General features: G+C 39.5%; 1 protein-coding gene and 1 pseudogene across 1 annotated transcript; one reads left to right on the plus strand and one right to left on the minus strand.

Annotated features, from left to right (window-relative positions):
- Positions 1–477: 477 nt before the first annotated feature.
- Positions 478–14,382, plus strand: LOC149267461 (uncharacterized). Its single transcript, XM_089398872.1, has 2 exons — positions 478–2,086; positions 13,602–14,382. Exons 1-2 carry the CDS (start codon positions 851–853, stop codon positions 14,001–14,003), a joined length of 1,638 nt encoding a protein of 545 aa, XP_089254998.1. The 5' UTR covers positions 478–850; the 3' UTR covers positions 14,004–14,382.
- LOC149267462 (cysteine proteinase mucunain pseudogene) lies at positions 10,570–11,282 on the minus strand (annotated as a pseudogene).
- Positions 14,383–23,361: the final 8,979 nt, after the last annotated feature.

The following is a 23,361-nucleotide window of genomic DNA, read 5'->3' on the forward strand; positions in this document are numbered from 1 at the left end:
TTTGTATCTGAAGAACTTAAATACAATCCAAAGATGTGAAGGAAGAACTCATGTCACCTGAAGTGTTGAGAATGTAGTTGGTCATGTCACTGAAAACAACATAGATGAAGTGCAAAGAGACCAAGATGAAAACCTCATGTTATATAAAGCATTATTGAAGTCATAGAGGAAGCTCACAGAAAAGGAGTTGGAGAAGTAAAGGCAAAATCAAATGAAAATTCGAATATTCCTCGTACATATTATTGATGTAGGTAGCACCGAGAATATAGTGTGTAAATATGTTGATTCAAAAAGTTGAATTTGAAATACATGTGATGCCATGTTCCCCCAATTACATGCTCAAATTCTATGTTTGCCTTCTAATTATGTTCATTTCCATTCCAAGTTCGCTCATGTTTGGATAAGTTCCATTATACTTGCATTTCACGCCAATAGCACTACCATTCCTTTTTCGCTGTCTTCCCACGAGTGCATTCCGTGTCTGGAAAACAGCACAAGTATGAGAAAAATGTGAGCTAGCAATTGAAATTCCACGTCTCCAGAGACAAAAACTTCGCGAGATTCGAGCAGATGAAGTCAGGATAAAGGCGATCATATGAATCCCGAGAGAATCAGGCGCAAAAAAAAAATGGAACAGTGATGGATATTGTGCCGCCCACCAACCGATGACGGAGGAGTAAAGCAATCTCACGTGTCCTCACTGGTGCCATACGTTTTTCCCATTTCACGTTCCCCTCATCTCATTAGTGAACAAATTACAACATTTTTTAGGTGAAGAGCTTCTATTTATGGATTTAGACAGAATGGAATCCTACGATTGTGCAGTTCTGAATCTGAAAAGTCTGCAACTATGAAATCTGTTCGCAGTCATATTGGTAATAAGCCTCAATACTGTGCAGTTTATGCTGTTGTGGGGGTTTTAGTTCTGGTTAGCGTGGGGCAATTATGGGTTTTTGAATCAACATCTGGACTCGGATTTTCGTTTCTGAAGGCGAAGGTTCGAATCAACGAAAGCTATGCAGTTAAATGCCTGCGAAATGTATTAATTCATGATTATGGGAATAGCAGTGAAGATGAGCCACATTTGATAGTTAGAAATGTGGATAAGGAAAAAAATTTCTCCATAGTAGATTTAGAAGATAAATTTCAAAACTTCGACAAGAAAAATCTGTATGTGATAGATCCAGAAGATAAATTTCAAAGCAATGAAAGTACCGGCGTCACAATTGAATCTTTAAAACATGAAACTGAAACTCTGAAACTGGAATTGGAAAAATTGGGAAACCATCTCAGAGAATCTGTGATGTTCTTGCCATTGAAGGATACAAGTGTGGCCCCAACTACAGAACCAGATCGTACGTGGTTCATGAGCACAATATATGGGAAATCTGAGAATGGCAATCCCGAGTACCATTACTTCCCTTCAGAGAAATCTCAGGGAAAAATTCTGTGCGTTAAGGGCAGAGATCGCTCTAATGGTACCCTCAATTCTTATGGCTTCGCCTGGCCAAAATACCTCCCCCCAAACTCAACTCTTCTTCCCGGAATCTCATTCGTGTCAGACAACTTCTATGACTATATGAACCCGTGGCACAGCATGTCGGCGCTCGTTGTCTCGGCGGCCTGGCGGATGGGCAACGATCGGTGCGTTGCCCCAGATCGGTTCGTGCTTTATCACAACGGGGAGCTGGTGGAAACCATGGGGTCCTGGATTTCGAACGTGTTGCGAGCTGCTCTGGATCGTGCCATCGTGGTCGAGAAACTCGACTACGGTGATCAGCAGCGGCCCGTTTGTTTCGAGAAGGCCGTGGTCTACCGAAGAGGGCTGGGCCACATGTCCCTCGACAAGAGAATCGCCCTGTTCGACATGATTCGCTGCAAGGCGCGAAAGTTCTGCAACGTGGCCCAACCCCAGCGCAGCGTCGCAGGGAAGACAACGATAAACGTGACTCTCGTTGCACGAACTGGTGAAAGGTCGTTCAAAAACGAATCCATAGTTGCATCCACGATTGAGAAAGAGTGCCACAGAGTTGTTGGCTGCAACTTTCGACTTTTGCATATTGCCAATCTAAGCTTCTGTGAACAGGTATGCAGAAATTTATTGATATTGCAGCTTTCAATTTTGAAGATGGATTTTTGGAATTTTTTTTATTTTTTTTTTTGGGGTTTTTTCTTGTTTTCTGAATTAGGTGGTAGAAATTTATTGATATTGCAGCTTTCAATTTTGAAGATGGATTTTTTGGATTAGGTTGGGTTAATCTACGTATTGAATAAAAAAATGATAATATTTTTAGTAATAAAACATTATTACTGAAAGCTAATTAAATTTGGCTATATTTAATCCAAATATTGAATAAAAGAACGATAATCTTTTTACTAATAAAACATTATTATCAGAATTATATAAAGCTAATCAAATTTGAACCATATAAAAAAATGATAATCCTGTTTACTCATAAAACATTATTGCCAACATTATCACTAGAATTTTATAACAATTTTATAAAGATAATCAAACTTGAGCCACATTTAATCCAAATAGAAGAATATTTAATCCAAATATTGAATAGAAGAATATTTAATCCAAATAGAAGAATAATAGTAATAAAACATTATCACCAGAACTCTGGGAAGCTAATCAAATTTGAACAATATTCTTATTATGTTTATTAATTGGTTTAAAATTTAAACTTTTTGGTATGTGAGATTATCAACTTCTTGTAAGACTACAAAATTTATTTGTTCGTATCTCAACATTGCATTGATTGTGAGGACAACTCTTTTCAACATTGACTGTGAGGAAAATTCTGTCGCAGTCGATAAGTTTCAATATATTATTATTGCAGAGTGATTGTTTTTCTGCTTCCTATGATTAATTGATTTTATGTTGGTGATGACACCAAGTAGTACTGGCACCCTTTTTATATAATGATGGACTGATGGCTAGGAAATTACGCCCCAGTCGAACATCCTTTTAACTGTTTCATTGGTGGCTCCCTCTTTACATAATTCTTACATAATTGACAAGTGACTTTTGAGTGATTGTGTACTTTAGATTCTTCTCGTTTTTAATTTGCATGATGATTAATGGATGGGAAAAAGTCATAGAAGCCATCGAACAACAAATCAAAAGAAAAAAAAGTAAGAAAAAATGTAAAAGAAAAGTAAGAAAAAAGTAAAAGGAAAAAAAAAGTAAGAAAAAAGTAAGTGATGGTTACCAATCAAGGGTTGGTCATCCTTAGAAGGTACTGTTAGAGTTGGAGGTGCTGAATTTTTCATCTTAGAAAAGATAAAGGGGATGTTGGTTGGAAGGTGGGGTGATGGGGCTGGCCGAAGGCTCATTTGGGCCTGTCTTGCTTTCAAATGAGGTTTGGGTCATTCGCAAACCTCCATCACCCGGCAAGGCAGGCCCAAATGAGCCTTTGGCCAGCCCCATCACCCCACCTTCCAACCAACATCCCCTTTATCTTTTCTAAGATGAAGAATTCAGCACCTCCAACTCTCACAGTGCCTTCTAAGGATGACCAACCCTTGATTGGTAAACATCACTTACTTTTTTCTTACTTTTTTTTTCTTTTACTTTTTTCTTACTTTTTTCTTTTGATTTGTTGTTTGATGGCTTATATGACTTTTTTAACTGGTTTATCCGAGAATGCACAGAACCACCCAATGAGGTTCATTAACCTCATTAAATTGGCTATATCAGGATATTGTTTTATCCAAAATTCATGGAAAAGGTGAGCAATGTGGTAGGATTCCTTCATATTGAGCAATGACCCAAAAAACTCACGAATATCACCTGCCATGGTTATCACACTCTTACCATAGATCAAAGGCATCAAGAGTCGTTTCACAAGCTTTCTTGTGAAACGAGAGTCTACAATAGCAAACTTATGATCATTCCTATCCAATTTGGCCCATCCATAGAGGTTTGGGTCATCCGCAAATCTCCCTATAAAAAACGGATCTCCCATCCTCGATTTCGTGGATGAATACACTTCAGATTCTTTCAAAGTATTGCTTGTGGAGTATGCGTTTATGCCTGATTAATCCACCCGTTGTTGATTGGAAAAACGAATGATTGGTAATTTATAGTATTTATTCTGGAATTTGCATCTTTCGTGGAAAAAAATCCAATCCCACATCGTTAAACCCTTTAGAGTAATAAAAATTAGGTGTTAAATTCGGAGTCAAGATCAGGCCAAAGGCTCAAGTGTTTCAGGCCGCAGGCTCAGGTATTGGCTGAAGGCTCAGGGGTTTATAGCTGGTAGAGCCAATAAATAGGGTCGGAGGGTTTGAGTCCCCCTATGTCCATCTGATTCCTGGAAATTTCAATAAGCTGGTCCCTCTTCTCATGTGTAGCAATGTGTCTCCCATTAATAGTGGCATGTTGTTAGAGGGGCCAGATGGAGGTGAGGATTGGCAGTGCACTGTCTCTCTTGTGAGGTTTCATCTGGAGTATGGCAAAGGGATGATCTTCAGTATTTGCTGTCAGGTTTGAAGGCACTTCGAAGGGTTGATTTAGCCAGAGTCCCGGAAAAGTAATCCATTCATTATCCCAGCCCTCTCAGCATGAGAGCAAATGAGCCCCTGCGTGTCGCCGTGGGAGTGTGAGAGAGGGGTGGATGTAGGTGGAGGAGTGACAGTGCGTTGTCTTCCTGTGAAACCATCATCTAGGTAGGGAACGGGATGAAGGCTAATGGTGTCCGACGTTGGTCAGTATGTCTGACAGTTAGTTTTTGGAGCACCGACCCAACGCTCAATTAGGGTAGGTCCAAAAATCAGTCCCATTGTTGGTCAGTAAAACTGACAGCTGGTGTTCCATTAGTGTCTTGTGTCTGGTGTCTGGTGTCCGCCGCCCTGCTGGTTTCAGCTATAATGAAGGAGTACGGTTTTGTTGGTCAGGAGTTAGTTTTATTGTTCAGGAGTTTTTGCCCATTTATATATATGATGCCAATCTTTAGGAGGCACTGTCAGATTTGGCTGTGCTGAAGTCTACATCCTCTAGAAAAGATAAAACGTTGTTGGAGGGCTGAGGGATGTTTGGTTGGAAGGTGGGGTGATGGGGCACCATCAAGGCTGGCCGAAGGCTCATTTGAGCTTGCCTTGCTTTCAAATGAGGTTTTGGTCATTCGCAAACCTCCATCACCCGGCAAGGCTCAATGGCATATAGCTGGTAGAGCCAATAAGTAGGGTCGGAGGGTTCAAGTCCCCCTATGTCCATCTGATTCCTGGAAATTTCAATAAGCCGGTCCCTCTTCTCATGTGTAGCAATGTGTCTCCCATTAATAGTGGCATGTTGTTAGAGGGGCCAAAAAAGTCATAGAACACCCGTAGCACTCTTTAGAGTTAAATTCAAATAAAAGACTAGGTTGTCCCTGAGTCAGAGTAACATAAAGCTTTGGGCTCTGCTTAGGGCTCCTAGTCGGGTTTAACTCATTCTTGGATCAAGATAACCCAAAGTCTTGCTTCCCGGAAACCGGGTATACTTTCAATGGATGGTGCTAAATCAGACCATTGGGTGGCAACTGTATACTTAGGTGCCTTGTCTGGTGTCTGGTATCCAGCTATAATGAAAGAGTATGGTTTTGTTGGTCAGGAGTTAGTTTTATTGGTCAGGAGTTTTTGCCCATTTCTCTATATGATGCCAATCTATAGGAGGCACTGTTAGATTTGGCTGTGCTGAAGTCTACATCCTCTAGAAAAGATAAAAGGTTGTTGGAGGGCTAAGGGATGTTTGGTTGGAAGGTGGGGTGATGGGGCACCATCAAGGCTGGCCGAAGGCTCATTTGAGCCTACCTTGCCGGGTGATGGAGGTTTGCGGATGACCAAAACCTCATTTGAAACAGTCATAGAACATTCGTAGCACTCTTTAGAGTTAAATTCCAATAAAAGACTAGGTTGTCCCTGAGTTAGAGTAACATAAAGCTTTGGGCTCTGCTTAGGGCTCCTAGTCAGGTTTAACTCATTCTTGGATTAAGATAACCCAAAGTCTTGCTTCCCGGAAATCGGGTATACTTTCAATGGATGATTCTAAATCAGACCATTGGGTGGCAACCATATACTTAGATGCCTTGTCTGGTGTTTGGTGTTTGGTGTCTGGTGTCCGGCTATAATGAAGGAGTACATTTTTGTTGGTCAGGAGTCAGTTTTATTGGTCAGGAGTTTTTGCCCATTTCTCTATATGATGCCAATCTATAGTAAGCATTCTCAGAATTGGCTGTGCTGAAGTCTACATCCTCTAGAAAAGATAAAAGGTTGTTGGAGGGCTGAGGGATGTTTGGTTGGAAGGTGGGGTGATGGGGCACCATCAAGGCTGGCCGAAGGCTCATTTGAGCCTACCTTGCCGGGTGATGGAGGTTTGGGTCATCCGCAAACCTCCATCACCTGGCAAGGCATGCTCAAATGAGCCTTCGGCCAGCCTTGATGGTGCCCCATCACCCCACCTTCCAACCAAACATCCCTCAGCCCTCCAACAACCTTTTATCTTTTCTAGAGGATGTAGACTTCAGCACAGCCAAATCTGACAGTGCCTCCTATAGATTGGCATCATATAGAGAAATGGGAAAAAACTCCTGACCAACAAAACCGTACTCCTTCATTATAGTCGGACACCAGACACTAGACACCAGACACTAGACAAGGCACCTAAGTATACAGTTGCCACCCAATGGTATGATTTAGAACCATCCATTGAAAGTATACCCGATTTCCGGGAAGCAAGACTTTGGGTTATCTTGATCCAAGAATGAGTTAAACCCGACTAGGAGCCCTAAGCAGAGCCCAAAGCTTTATGTTACTCTGACTCAGGGACAACCTAGTCTTTTATTGGAATTTAACTCTAAAGAGTGCTACGGATGTTCTATGACTTTTTGTTGGTCATCCTTAGAAGGTACTGTCAGAGTTGGAGGTGCTGAATTCTTCATCTTAGAAAAGATAAAGGGGATGTTGGTTGGAAGGTGGGGTGATGGGGCTGGCCGAAGGCTCATTTGGGCCTGCCTTGCTTTCAAATGAGGTTTGGGTCATCCGCAAACCTCCTTCACCCAGAAAGGCAGGTTCAAATGAGCCTTTGGCCAGCCTTGATGGTGCCCCATCACCCCACCTTCCAACCAAACATCCCTCAGCCCTCCAACAACCTTTTATCTTTTGTAGAGGAAGTAGACTTCAGCACAACGAAATTTGATAGTGCCTCCTATAGATTGGCATCATATAGAGAAATGGGCAAAAACTCCTGACCAATAAAACTGACTCCAGACCAACAAAACCGTACTCCTTCATTATAGCCGGACACCAGACACCAGACAAGGCACCTAAGTATACAGTTGCCACCCAATGGTCTAATTTAGAGCCATCCATTGAAAGTATACCCGATTTCCAGGAAGCAAGACTTTGGGTTATCTTGATCTAAGAATGAGTTAAACCTGACTAGGAGCCCTAGGCAGAGCCTAAAGCTTTATGTTACTCTGACTCCGGGACAACCTAGTCGTTTATTGGAATTTAACTCTAAAGAGTGCTACGGATGTTCTATGACTTTTAATGAGGTTTGGGTCATCCGCAAACCTCCATCACCCAGCAAGGCAGGCTCAAATGAGCCTTCGGCCAGCCTTGATGGTGCCCCATCACCCCACCTTCCAACCAAACATCCCTCAGCCCTCCAACAATCTTTTATCTTTTCTAGAGGATGTAGACTTCAGCACAACGAAATCTGACAATGCCTCCTATAGATTGGCATCATATAGAGAAATGGGCAAAAACTCCTGACCAATAAAACTAACTCCTGACCAACAAAACCATACTCCTTCATATAGCTAAAACCAGCAGGGTGGCGGACACCAGACACTAGACACAAGACACTAATGGAACACCAGCTTTCAGTTTTATTGACCAACAATGGGACTGATTTTTGGACCTACCCTAATTGAGCATTGGGTTGGTGCTCCAAAAACTAACTGCCAGACATACTGACCAATGTTGGACGCCATTAGCCGTCATCCCGTTCCCTACCTAGATGATGGTTTCACCATAAGACAGTGCATTGTCACTCCTCCACCTACATCACACCCCTCTCTCACACTCCCACGGCGACACGTAGGGGATCATTTGCTCTCATGCTGAGAGGGCTGGGATAATGAATATATTACTTTTTCAGGACTCCGGCTAAATCAACCCTTCGAAGTGCCTTCAAACCTGACAGCAAAACTGAAGATCATCCCTTTGCCATACTCCAGATGAAACCTCATAGGAGAGACAACGCACTGCCAATCCTCACCTCCATCTGGCCCTCTAACAACATGCCACTATTAATGGGAGACACATTGCTACACATGAGAAGAGGGACCGGCTTATTGAAATTTCTAGGAATTAGATGGACATAGGGGGACTCGAACCCTCCGACCCTACTTATTGGCTCTACCAGCTATATGCCCCTGAGCCTTCAGCCAACACCTGAGTCTTTAGCCTGAAACACCTGAGCCTTCGGCCTGAAACACCTGAGCCTTCGGCTTGATCTTGACTCCGAATTTAACACTTGATTTTTATTGCTCTAAAGGGTGTAACGATGTGGGATTGGATTTTTTGATTATTTTGGTTGTGGTTAGTTTTTTTTAATTTTGACTTAATTTGTAGTGAGTATTATATATTATTATTATATTATTATCTAATTTTAAGGTCACAGCTAAGCTAGACACCAAATTTGTGTATAAGACTCTCTTGTTTGTGGGATAAGTGACCCAAATCTGTGTATGAGACTCTCTTGTTTGTGGGACAAGTGACCCATCTTCTTGGGTAGGGATTTGACTGCTAAGTCTAAGAAGACATACATACTTTACCCCCTCTAAAACCTGTGACCTCTTAGGAAGAAACACATACTCTTAACCATTAGGCCTACTCAAGCTGTATATAATATATATATTTATATTTATTAAGTGATTGGAAGGTGGTTATATTTGTGGATGTAACGTTTTCTACCTATTAAGTGATTATGTTTGTCCTTTGGATTATTCTTTACTACTTTAATATAGGTGTTATTTACTTTGTTTAGTGATTATGTCTCTTTATTAAATATTTTTTTTTGTTTTGTGTCTTAATTGTGAGTGAAATGAATGGTTAAAATATTCTTCTTTCAACATAGATTGTGAAGATTGATGAGGAGTAACATATAAAATGTAGATTTGTATTTCTCTTACTTCAATAATTGTGATTATGTTTATTAGTTAGTGGTTTTTTTCTGTCTCTCTTGATTATAAGTGAGATAAATGTTTTTTATTATGATATTATTGTTAAATTGTATTAATCAAATATGAGATTACATATATACAGGAAGTGTTGTCTCAAGATAGGTAAACTATCTTGGACACACAATCTGTTGGTTGAGAGAATATCTCAACTACACACCAAACTAGGGAAACCACTCCCAGAGAATAGGAACAAACTCTTTACATAGAAAGTTATAACTGAGACAAGTAGGAATTAATATTCCAACACACCCCCTTAATGAGTATTTGTCTCGATATCAAGTTGCAAAGTCTAGTTGTGGTCAAACATAAAAGAATATGTTGATGTCCATATAAAGGAGCAACCATCCACCAGAATGCATGGGTTCCAACCAATGTAACTTCTAGTCTTATAGGATGTCCTTCGCATACAAGGTTCTTTCAACCATTATAACTGCATAAATGTACCTGTACCTATAATTCTCCCTCCAATACCATCATGGGTTTTATCGGATTACCTGTAACCATGCTCTGGGTTTTATCGAATCACCCTCAACTATGCCACCAAAGACTCTCAGCCACCAAGGCTAAACACAACCACCAAGGCTCAACTCAGCCACAAAGGCTCAACACAGCCACGAAGGCTTACCATAGCCGCTCTAGGCCACAAATATGCCACTAAGGCAGTCCAACCACTCTAGGCCACAAACCTGCCACTAGGGCACTCCAGCCACTTTGGGCTACAAACCTACCACTAGGGCACTCCAACCACTAAGGCTCACCAAAGACCCGACTCAACCAGGCCAAGGGTTTTCTCGGCTAACCCTAAACCATGCCAACAGGAATCTCTGTCCCACTTCACTCTTACATGTGGTTTCTGGCTTACCACAAACCGACACTGCAAATACAAAGTGGTTTTTAGATTACCACGAACTGTATGGGGATACACATGCCTTACAAGGCTTACAACACAACTCCAACTCTTGGAGTTACCAGGTACATACATTACAAAGACCACTACAAAACATCCTAGACTTGCTTACATTACAACTGTGATTCACATTACAACATAATAGAGTCTATTCCACAAACACAAACAAACTCACACTTTCACCTCATTGTCCATCATCGTTTAATCGTTGTTGCTGCTCGTTTCACATCTTGGGCATCTTTTTCTTTATCAATTAAATCTTGGAACTCTATGCTTAACTTATCGTCATTTATTAGAGTCGTGAATTCTAACAAAATAGCTTTATCTAAATTGAGTTAGCTAGGCTCAATAAGGACACAATAATTTTATCCATGATTCCAAGACATAAAAAAAAATACTTTTAGATTAACAAAGCATCAAATTTCTCTATCTCTGCAGTCTGATGAATCCCTCGTCTCCCCAGCTCTTTCCCCAAGAATTCTTAACAATCCAGTAGTCTGTGCCAGACTCTGACCCATAGCCCACCAGAGTCACATCGTGGTCTAGCTGGGTTCCGCAAGCGCTAGTGAACACACCAAATTCGTAAAACTGGAACTCCCTCCCAGTGGCTTCGATGACAACACTAATTGATTGATTCGCCACAGCCTTCTTCAATGATTTCTCATTGTTTTCAGGCACATCTTCATAGTCATCGATTGTCACCACATGCACATTTTTCTTGTAAGTGTCACATGATCCATCATAGGTCGTGTAGGGGTAATCCTCCTCACTGTCAAGTCCACCACTGTTTATGATAAACTCGAAAGCGTAATCCATGAGGCCACCATTGCATCCTTGGTTGTAAGAAGTATCATAGTCCACTAGTTATTTCTCGGACAGTGAAATCAAATCATTGGTCACGATTTATTGATTCCTTCAACGGCCGCCATAGTTAAGAACACCCAACAACTTCCACATGAACCCTGGTCCTTCACGGGAGCCATAGCTCCCTTTTCTCTCCAGTCAATGGACTCAGTCAAATTCCTGCCATCAGAATACTGGTATCGAGGGCTGGGAGACCTCAGCAAGCATTTCTTGGTATCCATCTTGGCACCCAGATATGTCGCCTTGAATTCCTCGTGGATCAAATCTGCAAACATAGGCACGATCAGGCACCACTGCCATTGTGGGCAGATCCACAACATGAACAGGAAAAATCAACGCTCCTAACTATCCAACCATTTGAGGTAGCCAGTTTCTTCAGTCCGTATGCATGTAGAGATGTCAGCATATTCTATCATTTCCAGATTTTGAGTGTAGAACAAGAGGACATGTCGTGTAGAACGTAGGAGACTGTTCCTTCAGATACAACACTTGGACCTCGCACTCAACATGTAGATCCATGAGCACTGGGATTGTAACTTCTACCTCACCTCATAGTTCTATGCAACTTCTGTAACGAATTGTTGACCAAACTCATTTCCCACCAATAATATGAATCAAATTAGATGCAAGAGTAACGATTTTCGGATGCTGCAAACTTTTCACACAGAGTGTTGTACTTAGGATGGACAAGCCAAAAAAATGAATCGACAAACAAACTCTTTATTTTCCTCAGCCCAGGAGGGGTCAGGCCCTCACGGACTCTAATACCATGTTAAAATTCCATAAAGGAATATGTATTGTATTAATCAAATATGATATTACATATATACAAGAAGTGTTGTCTCAAGGTAGGGAAACTATCTTGGACACACAATCTGTTGGTTGAGAGAATATCTCAATGACACACCAAACTAGGGAAACCACTCCTATAGAATAGGAACAAACTCTTTACATAGAAAATTATAACCGAGACAAGTAGGAATTAATATTCCAACAATTATAAAATTTCTCTTTTTTCCAAATAGAGAGCCAGAATTTGTGAACAACAACATATAAACTTCATGATTTTTACTTCTCTCGCTTTAATTTCATATAAAATAATTCTTTTCATTACTTTAAATTTCCATGTACTTGATAAAATATTTTTTTATTTAGATTATATGTAAAGTTTGTAGATGATATGAAAAATTATAATAATAAAAAATCATTCACAACTTTTATCTCATTTATCTTAAAAATTTCTCAATATACAATGTAATCATTTTTTCCTACTGTTCTGCAATATCTTTAATAAAAGTGTTTATATAACTTGTTTGCAAATTCAATACTCTATATGTAACCTACTCAACTCTTTTGATACTATCCAGTACTTTTATCTTACTTGTTTCAAATGGATCACATTTTAGCATTACATTTATCATCTCCAATAACTATTCAGTGCTTCTATCTTAATTGTTTCAAATAGAGCACATTTTAACATCACATATATCATCTCCAATTTCTCCTTGTTGTGTATGTTTCTATCTTACTTATTCATAAACACGATTGAGTGTTGTGTGTTTGCTTTACCTACTCCAACAAAAAAAATTAGTCATTTTATACATTTAATATATTTATAAATAGAAAAATGTAACATCACATCTTTTATATCTAATTTATTTTCACTGGAAAATTAGCATGAAGAATTTTATTTCTTTCTATTTTTCATTTTTATGTTTTTATCATTAGATGGTGAGAACTTAGTTTACATTAACAAATTATATGTTTCCTATATGTGATAAACTTTGTTTTGTTAAACATTGTTATTATGTTTCCAAATAATGATTGAACTCATCTTATATTAATAGAAAATCATTCTCTTATTAATATTTTGTCATCTCTTCTTTATATTTTCTTTGGTATCAAATCTTAAATATTTAATAGCTAATTAGGTGAAAAAATAATTTTAATGCTGTATATTTTAATTCATGGTAAATTAACAAATTATATGTTTCCTATATGTGATAAACTTTGTTTTGTTAAACATTGTTATTATGTTTCCAAATAATGATTGAACTCATCTTATATTAATAGAAAATCATTCTCTTATTAATATTTTGTCATCTCTTCTTTATATTTTCTTTGGTATCAAATCTTAAATATTTAATAGCTAATTAGGTGAAAAAATAATTTTAATGGTGTATATTTTAATTCATGGTAAATTAAGTAAGAATAGTCTCTTAATTCTCTTTTAAATTAGTTTTTAAATAATTTGAAAACTATAAAAACCTACTTTTTATATCAATGTTATGAAAGATGGATTTTTTAATTTCCAACTCAACAATTTCCAACATCATTTATCTTCACATAGATTTTCACTATTACTTCAAATAAATTGTCACTAAATATAGATATGTGTAGTTACCACTAAATATAAATATATTATTTTCCTTATCATATCATGAGATATGACCCTTATCTATTAGATTCAACTGAAGAAATTCATTCACAAACTCTAAATCTTGACCTTATAAATTTTGTTTCTTGTTTGATATTTTAATGGTTTCTATGGAATTTGATTATAGGTAATGGATTGAATTTGATGGCATTGGCAGGTGAGTGCGATGAGTACAACAGACATCCTGGCTACAGCTCATGGGGCTCAACTAACAAATATGATGTTCCTATCAAAGGGGAGTAGCGTGATGGAGATGTTCCCCAAGGGATGGCTGGAAGGAGCGGGCGTTGGGCAGTACATATATCATTGGCTTGCAAGCTGGTCGGGGATGAATCACGAGGGCACCTACAGGGACACAGAGGGACCTGATTGCCCCTATCCTGAGCGAGGCCGAATTCCATGCTTTCTGTTTCACAAGGACATGCAAGTCGGCCACAACACCACTTATTTGGCTCACTGGACAGCTGATGTGCTTGCAAGATTTGTGAATAGGACAACGTCGACCACCCTGCAGGGTGCTAACAAGACCTCCCATCCTACCAGTTGCCCTTGTGATTAGAGGCAATACATGTTCTACATGTGTGCCACTAGTATTATGTTCTTGTTATCATGGTTCAAGTTAGGTGCAACTTGGCAATACAACATGACATCATTCCTGGTGCATATTATCCTGGGAAGCCTTGCTCGCCACTTTTTATTGAAAAGTTGTAAAATGACAAAAGGGTACCTTGTACAAGACCCCAGATGAGTCTTTTGGCTAAGACCCTAGTTTGGCTTTTTTGGGTAGGAATCAGTATTTTGGTTAATTTTTTAACAAAACTCTCTTTAACGGGGAGAGCATGGGAGTGCAAAGTGAAGATTAATAATATGGTGGTTGATATTTAAAAGTCAGACATTTACATAGTGTGGTATTTTAGTAAAAGAGAATATTTGTTGGATCATTGTGTGTGAGTTGTTGTTTTGTCCTTATCATGATCTAATATGATAGCTTAGTGTCTACATTGGGTTTTTGTTTAAATGATACTTGTCATCATTGTTCATATAAGTAAATGTCATAATAGTGATATGATATTTAATTTGTTTTTTTTCAAATGAAACTTCTTATCATTGTTGATAAAAATAAATGCTATAAATGTGATATGATGCCTAATTTGGATTTTGTTTAAATGAAAATTTTCATTATTATTTGATAAAGCAAAATGTGATATGATGCCCAACTTTTTAATAGGTAAGAGATGCACAACAAACAAATTACTAAAAAATCTTCTTTTAATACTTCCTACACAATGATTACCGACTAATTATAGAATTATTTGCTCGCTCTTATAATTTATATATTCATACACTTACAATTGTAAATGTTTATACTCACATATCCAAATTCACCATCACTTTTTCAACAAGAAACTTGACCTATGTAAAACCACTACAATTTAATTTGTAACACCCACATATTACAATCCATAATCCGCATATTTACAATGTCCACTTACATATTAAAGTACAATACATAATCCTCATATTTGTAACTTTTTATGTTGCTTACAAAATTTGTTCAAACTTCTCCATTGCCTTTTTTCTATATAAACTTCAAGGACGATTTAGTAGCAATGAATCACATAGGTCATCTATGTATGCTTAGCTCAAGTATAATTTTAGACTTAGTATATGTACTATCACAACCTCTGTGTTGGTGTTAACCTTAGAGATGAACTTCTTGTTTGACCATGACAATAACTTCACATAACATGTATAGAAGTCAACTTTCAATTCAACATGTTTTATCTCAACCTTTCTCCATAAAATTTTGTAGGAATTTACATGGTAAGTTCCTTAGATAGAACACCAAAGGACACTGCTCACAAACAGATCACAGATCGGTACACCAGTATTCTTGACGTGGTTAAAACCCTCAAAGAGGGAAACAGTCCACGGCCTAAGCCAACGTGACCACTTCAGGTAATTTAGTAATGTAAAAGAAAGAAAATTTACATAAGCTTCTCCCATGAATGGTCACCTTAAAAATGACCCTCCATGCTTTTTAAATAGAGATCATGGACCAATCGAGTGTTAAGCCATGGATCAAGTGTCGGTAATACCGAGGAGAAAATGAATAGTCAGATTACTTCATTTCTAGAACATATCATGACCGTTGGATTGTAAGTTACAAAGAGTACATAGTAAAGAAACACACTTTACCTAACTATACACTAGACCAAGTTATACTTAACTATTTCCTATGTGTCGAAATATCCTAACATCCCCCCTTAAGAACAACTTGGGATAGTATTGAAGGATGTACAAAGATGAAAAATAGGAGAAGGAAGGAGGCATTAGAGCCTACCCCCCCTTCGTTATAACTTCTTGAACTCCAACCATAAATCGAAGTTTAGTAAACTTTGCCTCTATGAGATCCTTTGTGAAGGTGTCTACAACTTGATCATCAGTTGAACAATATTGCACTTCAAGAACATGGTCATGAATGAGCTTTCTAATGAAGTGCATGTGTAGTTCAATGTGTTTGCTACGCTGATGTTGGACTAGATATTTGCATAGTTGAATGGCACTTTTATTACCACACCAAAGTGTAGTTGGATGCTTCTGCTGAAAACCAAACTCTGATAGTATCTGACAAAGCCACAGGGCTTCCTTACTAGCTTCTATGATGCCACAATACTTTGCTTCTGCTGAATAAAGAGAAATGGCACTTTGTTTCTTGCAAGCCCATGTAATAGGTTCATAACCAAGAGTGAAGACATAACCTACAGTAGACTTCCGATCATAAGGGTCACCAACCCAATCGAAATTAGTGAAACCGACCAATAGAGGAGATGCTTCTACATTGTAATGAATCCCAAACTGAACTATACCTCGAACATAATGAAGTATTCTTTTAGTTTCTTTCCAATGACTTTCATGTGGGTTTTGTATAAACCAAGCAATAATGCCAACAACAAAGGAAAGGTCGTGAGATGTATGGGTTAGATACAAAATTTTTCCAACAAGCTGATGGTATAAGGTAGCATCAACTTCAGGGGAAGTACAAGTGACTGAAAGTTTGGCTCCAGACTGAAAGGGAGAAGGGGCTGGGTTACATTCGTCCATGTGAAAGTGGTGTAGAAGGTCACAGGGATACTTGGACTAGGAAAGGGAAATACCTTATTTGGATTGCAAGACTTTGAGGACCAAGAAAATAATGCAAGTGTCCTAAGTTTGTCATTTCAAACTGCTTTTTAAGGCTAGAGTTCACATGGTTTATAAGGTTGGGTTCACTACCAGTAAGGATAATATCATCAACATAAAGAAAAAGAATGATAAGAAAGTTACCCACTTTCTTGGTGTAGACAATATTGTCAGAATGACACCTAGAAAATCTAGTATCTAAAAGAAAGCTATCCATTTTGGCATACCAAGCCCAAGGGGCTTGCTTGAGACCATAGAGGGATTTCTTAAGCTGACATACAAGGTTGGAGTCTGTTTGTATAAATCCAGGAATTTGTTCCATATAGATTTCTTCATGCAAGTCCCCATGCAAGAAAGCAGATTTAACATCCATCTGATGGACTTCCCATTTGAAAGAGGTGGAAAGGGAAAGAACAAGGCAGATAGAGTTCATTTTGGCAACAGGGGAGAAGGTTTCAGTATATTCAATTCCTTCAACTTGTGAAAAACCCTTAACAACAAGACGAGCTTTATGTTTACCAACTTTTCCATCTGGTCCAAACTTGGTTCTGTAAACCCATTTGCATCTAACAAGTTTTCGTCCCTTTGGAAGAGGAACAAGGTCCCATGTATTATTTTCCAATAGTGAATGATATTATTCATTCATAGTGTCCCAATCTGGATCGCCTGAAGCTTTTGCAAAGGTATTAGGATCATAATTCGCTGACTCTTGAGCCAGTAAAGAAGAGGCTCTATCGAACTAAGAACGTGTACGACGATGATCTGTAGGATCACCTGCAAGAGCACCTGCTGCATCCCGAGTAGCACGGACCCATTTTGGAAGCTAAGGAGCTGAAGGAGGATCCCAAGAAGGTGGGGGAGGATTGTCATCCTCACTGTCATCATCTGAAGAAGAAATATTTTCAAAAGTAGAAGTGATAGAGAGAGGTGGCACATCCGCCGAACTAACCTCGTAGGCCGATATATTTTAAGCAAACTTTACATCTCTTCTAATGATAACATTTTTGGATTTAGGTTGAATAATTCTATATCCTTTGACATCTTCAGAATATCCAACAAATACATTTTTCACTCTTAGGTTATAAGGTTTTATGTTTCTCATCTGGAAGATGGGCCCATCCTTCACTTCAAAAAACACGAAAGTGACTTACATCTGGTTTAATTGAGGCCCATGCTTCTTCTGGAGTGATATTATTTAAAACCTTAGTAGGAGTGTGATTTATTATGTAATTTTCACAGTAAATTGCTTCTGCCCAAAATTTAAGACTACGTCCTTTAGATTGAAGTATACAATTAGCCATTTATTTTAAGGTGCGATTCTTCCTTTTAGATACACCATTTTTTTGTGGAGTATATGGAACAGTATGTTGCAATTGAATTCCATGCTCAGTACAAAAGTTGATGAATTTGTTGTTAACATATTCTCCACCATTATTAGATCAGAGCTTAAGAATTTGATGTCCAAAATGTTTCTCAACAAAGGCCTTAAACCAAGAACATGTTAAAGACTTCACTCTTGAGTTTTAAGAAGTATACCCAAGTGTATCTGGAGAAATCATCAATGAAAGTTAAGAAATACTTGTAGCAAGAGAATGAAACAACTGGAAGTGGACCACATAAATCACTATGCACAAGTTGTAAAGGGGTTGAGGCGTGCCAAGAGGCACGTTTTTCAAAACTATCCCGATGATGTTTTTCGAGTACACATCTGGAACAAACACCATCTCTACAAGATACCATAGGAAGACATGTCACCATATTTTCTTTACATAGATTTTGAAGGGAGCGATAGTTTAAGTGACCAAATCTCTCATGCCAAATTTTGCTCACTTCATCATTATGAGCAAAAAATACCAAGGGAAGAGTTGATGACCCACAGTTGTTAAACTTATACAACCTTGTAGAATCATCAGCAATGCTAGTAGCTAAAATTTGTCTAGGATCTCTTACGTCCTTAATTACAACGTCATGAGATGAAAATTCAACGATTTTACCTTCACCTGAATGATTTATTTAATATACAGATAAAAGGTTGTAGGATAAGGTAGGAACACATAATACATCATTAAATTGACCATTGTCTAGATGAATAGTTCCAGTCCCTACAACACTAAGAGATCTATCATCACCAACATATATATTTTTGGTGTTACAATCATTTAAAGAAGAAAACATGGCTTTATTTTTTTCCATGTGATAAGAAGCTCCAGAATCAATGAGCCACTTATGAGAATGAGAATAAGAATATAAATTTAGTGCATAACCAGACCGAGATGCTTGACAACCACATGTATAAGTGTTATTCTTGAAGATCAAGTTGAAGTTGAAGAGTGCTCCAAATGGATGTGTTGTAGCGGCTACAACCACTCTCCAAAATTTTTCCTTAGCTTCATTTTGGAGCCTCCCTACCAACCTTTCATAGCACCTTGTCTTGCTTTGTCAAGTACACAAGCTTCAGTGTTTTTCTTGCACAAAGACAGCCTGTCGATCAAATCTTGATGCATTCCCCTCACAGGCTAATCACCTAGACTTGGTCTAGCTGCAGGCTGAGCAACTCCCCCAAGAAATTGCACAATTCTGGAGGGAAACCAGCCTTCCCTCCATAAATTGTGCAATTCTATCTGGCAGCCTGCTGGGCTCTAGAATTGTGCAATCTTGCCAGTCAGGCTTCACCCAGAAAACTATGCAATCCTTCCCAGTAGGCCTGCTCAGCCCAGGAATTGTGCAATCTTGGGCAGTAGTCAGTTGCTCTGCCTAGGAATTGCGCAAATCTCCTGGGTAGCCAGCCCAGCTCCCAGCTAGAAATGCACATTTCCTCCCAGCAGTTGAGTAGCCTCATGCATGAGAAGTTAGGTTAACCAGCTCCACCCAGGACCAAGGAAAGTTGACTTGCATGCATGGATTGCTTTTTCCTAGAATAGCAAAAGGAAACATGCAAAAAGCATCCCATGATTTAGGGAGCTATTTTTAGCAGCCAGAGGTTACATGCAAAGTTCGTTTTAGAAACTTTCCTCCAAGTGTCACTTTTTCCTCGATTTGTGGCATGCACATCATGAGCTCAAACTTATTTATTCGATGCATCAGAGCTCATTATTTCACATCGATATTGGAGCTCTAACATCCCACAACACATCCAGGACTCTTCGACACATCTGGCTCAACTATTCACAGGTAAGTGGTCTCAACTTGTCTTTTTCAACATTTCTGTCACTTTTTGTGTTTTCGCTTGTGTGAGTGATATTTTCTTGATTTCTTTGAATGCTTGTTTTCATTTACATGTATACTAGCTTGTACTAGCACCATTTAAGTTTTCATTACTATCTCACTACCGTCGCATGCATGAAACTGTTTTGCACGAACGGTCGGCGATTCGGTGAATCGCTTCACCCACATGCATGTTGATCTTTTTACTGAATCTTTCATTCAATGTTTGCATGCATAATCAGTCAATTTTGGTTTCACTTAGTGTAACCATGCATTAACTTTTATATTTTCTTTCAGTTTCCCGTCGGCTGGTCTGGGTTGCCTTGGCCCGGACTCTGCCTTACCCAAACAGCATTGCACAATCTGGGGAAGGAAGGCTTTGTCTTCCTCTCCATAAAAGTGCATTGCTACCCAGTCACTGTCCCCTAGGACTATTTTTCACATTTCTGAGGGACAGTGACTGTTGGCCCAGAAAATTGTGCAATGCAGTCCTTGAGCCTGTAGTCATTGCCAGTTGGAATTGCACATTGCGCAATCCCAGTTCCAGTAGTCAGCCTGGATTGCACATTGCGCAAATCCAGCAGCCAGTCTTGCCTCCCAGGCATCCCATACTACCTTTTGCACAGTTCTAGCAGCCAGTCACCCAGCCTCCTAGAAGAAATTGGAAAATCTTTACCTATCATTCCCCAGGTATGAGTTAAGTCATTCCCTGAATTTTATTTGGTTTTCGTTGATAGGTTTCTTGTCATGCATGTTGCTTTGTCTCCAGACCTTTTAGGTGTTCATCCACCTCTTAGAAGTACATGATCAATGGCCTCCAAGAGAGCAGAATCCAAGGACACTGACGGAAGTGCAACTGGAGCAACAATTGAGTAGGTGTCCGCATGTCTATCGATCTATGAAGATACCAAACTGTTTCTAGACAAGGACATCAAGATGAAATGGCAAGAGCTCGATGAAGCATTTGTAGACGCTTTTGGGGAAGACCTCGAAGACCGTCAAGTGTATGTGAACATTCACAAGTTCGGCTTGTGCCGGATTGCATGCAGATACCCCACGTTCCCATGCGCGGACATGATACACTAGATCATCTCACGCATTGATCCTGAGACGATGACTTTGAGAAGTGTCAATGGGATGAAGATTTCCACATTTTGGGCATGGGATTATGATGAGATGTATCAGGTGTTGAAGCTCGTAAGTATCATGGAGACTCCTTTCAGCTTACGCAACAACAATGCCAATTCCAGAGACATTCTGAAGAATTGGGTAAAGGAGTCGGTTAGATTCAGGATGACACCCAACCAGATCTAAAAGATGAAGATTCTACGTAAGGCATATCAATACTTGGTCATATTTTCATGTCGACTATGTGGCCAAGAAAGCACGGAAATCTTCCCACAAAGCTGGGTGATCGCGCTAGACCAACTGGCGAGAGAGGGTAAACCATGTAACTCGTCCGACATGTTGGCTCATCAGCTGAAGGAAAAGGTAATGAAGGGTCGACAGTCACCTGGAGGTTGCAAGCAGAGATATACATGTCTGCCTACCTCTTAGATGCAATCTGTGCCTGATAGGAGTTCCTGGGCTTGGAGTGGGCATTGTCACCGATGAAGACTGTTGTGAACACATATAGTAATTTGTTGTCTGAATGAAGCTTTTGAGGAGTAATCACATGGTTTTCCGATCATTTTGTCACCCTAGTTTACAAGATGATATTTGAATAGGATGCACTTTGCATTTCAAAGGAAGCAATGGAGGCACTAATAGACATTGTTGATTGGTATGCCTCACCATCTGACACCTTCATATGAATCTTCAGCGCGGAGAAGCCTCTGCATGTTCTATGAAAGTTTGCCTTGGACATACTCGTCATGTAGGAAGTAGCATATCACATCTCAGCAGGATTGACAGCTAGACTGCACCGGAAGAAGAAGGCACCTTGGCCTACTCTTCCATTGCAGATTGGGTTATATGAGATTCAGAGTATCAAGCAAGCGGATGTTAAAGTAGAATTGATGAAGAAGTATCCATTCAACCTCCAAAGCTACAATCCATATGACCCACATTGTATTGTGAAATATCATTGCACGAGAGTACAGTTCAACTGGATCCACGGGGCATTTCATTGGGCCGAGGAGGACCCATGGAGATATTGCTACAGTTTCTCCAGACCCAATGAACAGGTCAGCTTCGCTGTGGAGTGGTTAGTGAAGCAACATGAAGCAACATCCCATAGAGCACCATCATCAACAACAGTAACAATAGAGGCAAGCATACCAGTGCATGACAAGGGAAAGAGGAAGATTGTCGATCGCATGGAGGAAGAGAAAAGCTACAAGTTCCAAGCAGATCCACTTGTGGAGAAAGCAGCTATGGCTATAGTGGTGAAGAGGAAACAACGCGATAAGCGAATCGCGCAAAGGAAAAGGGATAAGACAAGAATGGAGGAAGCAGAGAAGGAGTTGCATGAGTTGAAGGAGCAACTCAGGAAGGAACAAGAGCTACACAAATAGAAGAGGGAAGCGCAGTAGCAACAGGTGCAACAAGGGGCGCAACATGTGAAAACAAATGAAACAGTGCCCATACAGGTAGTAGATTCATCAAAACATTTGGAATCAAGCAAACAAGGTGAACCATCACAGGAGCGGGACTTTGCTCATGAGATAGAGAAAGCACTTCAATAGTTGGATACAGATATGGAGCAACGTGAATCAGAACAGGACATCAACCTTATGCCTTACCACCAAGAGTTCGACTTACCTACTTCACCACATCCAGATGATGAGAAAGTCTCAAGTCACTGAGGAGGTACTGAGATCCTCGAAGATCAACCGGAAGAAGAGATGCACAACATATCATTCGACGAGTCTCAACATAGAGTTTTTCAGTCTCGTAGAGTGTCAACTCCAGGTGATCATACATCTCCTATGCAAGTTGAGGAATGGGTGATTGTGTCTGATGTGTGCAAACATCTAGCAGCCTTGGCTGATACAACTAAAGTGTATACTAAAGCCACTAGCTCAAGTGTTCGCTTTCTGATAGCTGAGAATGAGCGAATGGCTAAGGAACTGCAGATGGCCAAGCAAGGAGGAGAGTTGGTGACAGCGTCTGCCCGAGTTGAACTAAATAAGGCAATACTAGATGAATTATTGTCCCTTGAAATAGTTATGCGAGTGTCGTACTCCAAGTTTGGCACCATGCATAAGATAGTCTTCCATCTCAACGGATGGCAGCAACAATGTGTTAGAAGAGCACGTATCTTGAAGAACTTGCATGCTGATGTTGATTACATGCAAGAATGGATGATGGGATACAAGGGAGCCTTGCTTCACCTACCGAAGATGATGGAGGCCAATGTAGTTGAGCTGAAGGCACGTATCCAGAGTCAGATCTGGAACTATGAAGAGCTCCTACAACTCATCACTAGTATACATGATTCCCATGCACGTGTTGTTTCTGGAAAAATTAGTGTCTTGTCGAATGACTAAACCTCTAGGTTTGGTAGCTAACCTAGAAACAACAGTTTA

Source organism: Pinus tabuliformis, chromosome 6 (genome assembly GCF_031772625.1).
Source record: "Pinus tabuliformis cultivar Carrire ecotype Pingquan chromosome 6, CPIR1, whole genome shotgun sequence".
Lineage (NCBI taxonomy): Eukaryota > Viridiplantae > Streptophyta > Pinopsida > Pinales > Pinaceae > Pinus > Pinus tabuliformis.

Coding starts and splice junctions, on each gene's coding strand:
- LOC149267461 (XM_089398872.1), top strand. CDS start 851: ATGAAATCTGTTCGCAGTCATATTGGTAATAAGCCTCAATACTGTGCA. Junction 2,087..13,601: donor ATCTAAGCTTCTGTGAACAG/GTATGCAGAAAT, acceptor TGGCATTGGCAG/GTGAGTGCGATGAGTACAAC.